At 38.0% G+C, this 2,586-nt stretch overlaps 1 protein-coding gene across 1 annotated transcript; it reads left to right on the top strand.

Moving 5' to 3' along the window:
* Nucleotides 1-318: 318 nt before the first annotated feature.
* On the top strand, nt 319-1,413 carry LOC107743947 (histone H2A.V-like; the record flags this gene model as incomplete). The annotated part of the gene is made up of 4 exons (XM_016557408.1): nt 319-539; nt 833-910; nt 1,082-1,195; nt 1,270-1,413. Coding segments are annotated over exons 1-4 (339 nt in total), but the record flags the coding sequence as incomplete, so codon positions are not given.
* Between the last annotated feature and the right edge of the window lie 1,173 nt (nt 1,414-2,586).

Below are 2,586 nucleotides of genomic sequence, written 5' to 3'. Positions count from 1 at the left end.
GGGAGTCAAGGAGGAGGGGTAGTTACGTTTATAAAAGATGGAATGTCAGATAGAGTTCTTGCAGAGGTGAAGGAGTTGGAGTGTGTTTTGGTTGAAATTTTTTATCATGAGAACTCACTTGTAGTATGTAACTTTTATAATCCATGTAAAAACATGTCATTAAACTCACTTGAAACGGTTGAAAGAGGTAAGAAAGAGTTATGGTGTGGGGATTTTAATGCTCACAACTGGTTATGGGGTAGTAAAAAAATAGATTCTAAGTCTAAGGGGTTCAGTGTGGAGGACGGAGGAGCTGAACACGCAGCGCCAACCGATACCTGGACTCTTGATGGCTTCAGAGTTGAGACAGAATAACTAATATGATAAAAGAAAATCCTGATTGCACAATAGCACAGTAGGTGGCGATATGCGCAAAGATTGCAACTCGCCATAAAACTAAGAAGAAGAAGAAGAAGAGGCGCGTAACTTAGTTTGAATTTGGTGTGGAGCGGTTTGTGCAGGCTCAGCTCAAGCAATCGACATTCACAGATTGCAAAATGGTGAGTAATTTTCTTCCGTGTTGTATGTTTCGAGCCATTCGTATTTTGTATATATGCCTAACAAATTAAACGTACATTTATGATTTCTTAGTCTTTCTAGTGAATAATACTGTGCAGTTAGTTAGCTGTAGCTGGTGTGCCAAGTGGCGTCCCATCAACACGAGCGCGAACTAAGCGAATTCGTAATTTGTGCCGACGTTATTTTAAAACAGTCTTGATCGTAATGTCGACTGAGGTCTTAAGACCTTTTACACTTAAAACACGATGAGTGAATGTGGTTCTGTTGGTTGCAGGCTGGAGGTAAAGCAGGAAAGGACTCCGGGAAGGCTAAAGCAAAGGCTATTTCGCGCTCACAGAGGGCTGGACTGCAGGTCTGACACCACCGTAATGAACAAAGGCTCTTAATTCAATTAGTTTAACAATAAATTCGTTTGGAAATTCTTATTGGGCGGTTGTACTATTTTTCTTATGGAAAATGACATGCTTCGAGCCAGTTTTGTCTGTTCATTAACTTATTCGTCACTCATCTTTGTCAAATTTAGTTTCCAGTGGGTCGTATTCACAGACACCTGAAGTCCAGGACCACCAGCCACGGGCGCGTTGGAGCCACCGCCGCAGTGTACAGCGCTGCTATTCTGGAGTATTTGACTGCTGAGGTAAGTAAAAAGAGACTGCTTTGGTGCAGAGGTTTATCAAACCTGTGAGTTAATGTGCCTGGTTTTACACTAAGGTACTTGAGCTAGCAGGAAATGCATCTAAAGATCTGAAGGTTAAAAGAATCACCCCACGCCACTTACAGTTGGCAATCAGAGGCGATGAAGAGTTGGACTCCCTCATTAAGGCAACTATTGCGGGTGGTGGTAAGTTTTCTTATATATATAATATATATATACACACACACACACACATATATACATAGTGCACAGCATAAATGAGTACACCCTCTCTGAAACTTAACAAATTCAGCAATTACTCTTTGCTGGGAAGACATGTTATGTTTTTTTAGAGAGATAATATTCAAGCAAGTCTGATCAGTTACCAAAGAGGAATGTTAAAATTATTTAAGAAAATAAAATTTTCTTATCAAAGTGATAAAATGTTGTTGCAAAAATGAGTACACCCTCCTGAAAGTTACTAAATAAAACAAACAAACAAAAAAATTGTTGTAAGGTAAAGGCATGTATTGATCAACAGGTAAGTATGTTGAACCAAAACTGTTAAAGGGTTAAGGCAAGTATTGATCAACAGGTAAGTATGTTGAACCAAAACTGTTAAAGGTAAGTAATTTCTTGATAATTAAGTGTTATATGGCACACTGAATCATACTCGGACTTAATGCTGACAACAATGAAACCACTTGAGAGAGAACTGTCAGGAGATTGATTTCTTAGCATAAAATAGGACAATGGTACAAGAGGAATACCAAATTATTGTTTTAAGTGTGAAAATATAGCCAAATTGAAGAGAAGTGCCTGGTTTCCACAGTGGCATTCAGTGGTAGTAAAGCTCTTCTATAGGGATGTATGAGTGCTGAAGGTGTGAGGGAGTTGTACTTTATCAACGCTGTCATGAATTCACACACCACTGTGTGATGTAATACAAAAACCTGAAACTGAAGATGCTATCTTCTCATTCCCTGCATTGTTGGGCTTTTTTTTTTTTACATGACAATGAAGATATTAATTCTCCTGAGTTGGAAATCCTTCAGCGGACATGTATTTCACTCAATCTTAACACTCTTGAGCTACTGTGAGAGATTCTGTAGAGACGAGCTGAGCAACACTCCCCATTAAAGACCAGGGCATTTAAAGGGTCAAGAAGTGTCAGAGCAGTGTACTTAGGAGTTATGGAGGACATATTAAGTTCTAGAACATTACACTTGGTTGAATTAAATCTAGGTTGTGCTCAATTCTTGAGTTTATTATTTTACAGATATTAATGGCATGTATTTCTCAGTTTTTATTAAGAATGTTTAATACATTTTAATTTTGCCATCTTGCTATGAATTATATTAGTGATCATTAAGAAAATACATCTTTTATATTTA

This window comes from Sinocyclocheilus rhinocerous, unplaced genomic scaffold, assembly GCF_001515625.1.
Source record: "Sinocyclocheilus rhinocerous isolate Xijiao unplaced genomic scaffold, SAMN03320098_v1.1 scaffold1549, whole genome shotgun sequence".
Lineage (NCBI taxonomy): Eukaryota > Metazoa > Chordata > Actinopteri > Cypriniformes > Cyprinidae > Sinocyclocheilus > Sinocyclocheilus rhinocerous.
Note: the sequence above shows the minus strand (reverse complement) of the source record. Positions and strands in the feature narration are given on the sequence as shown.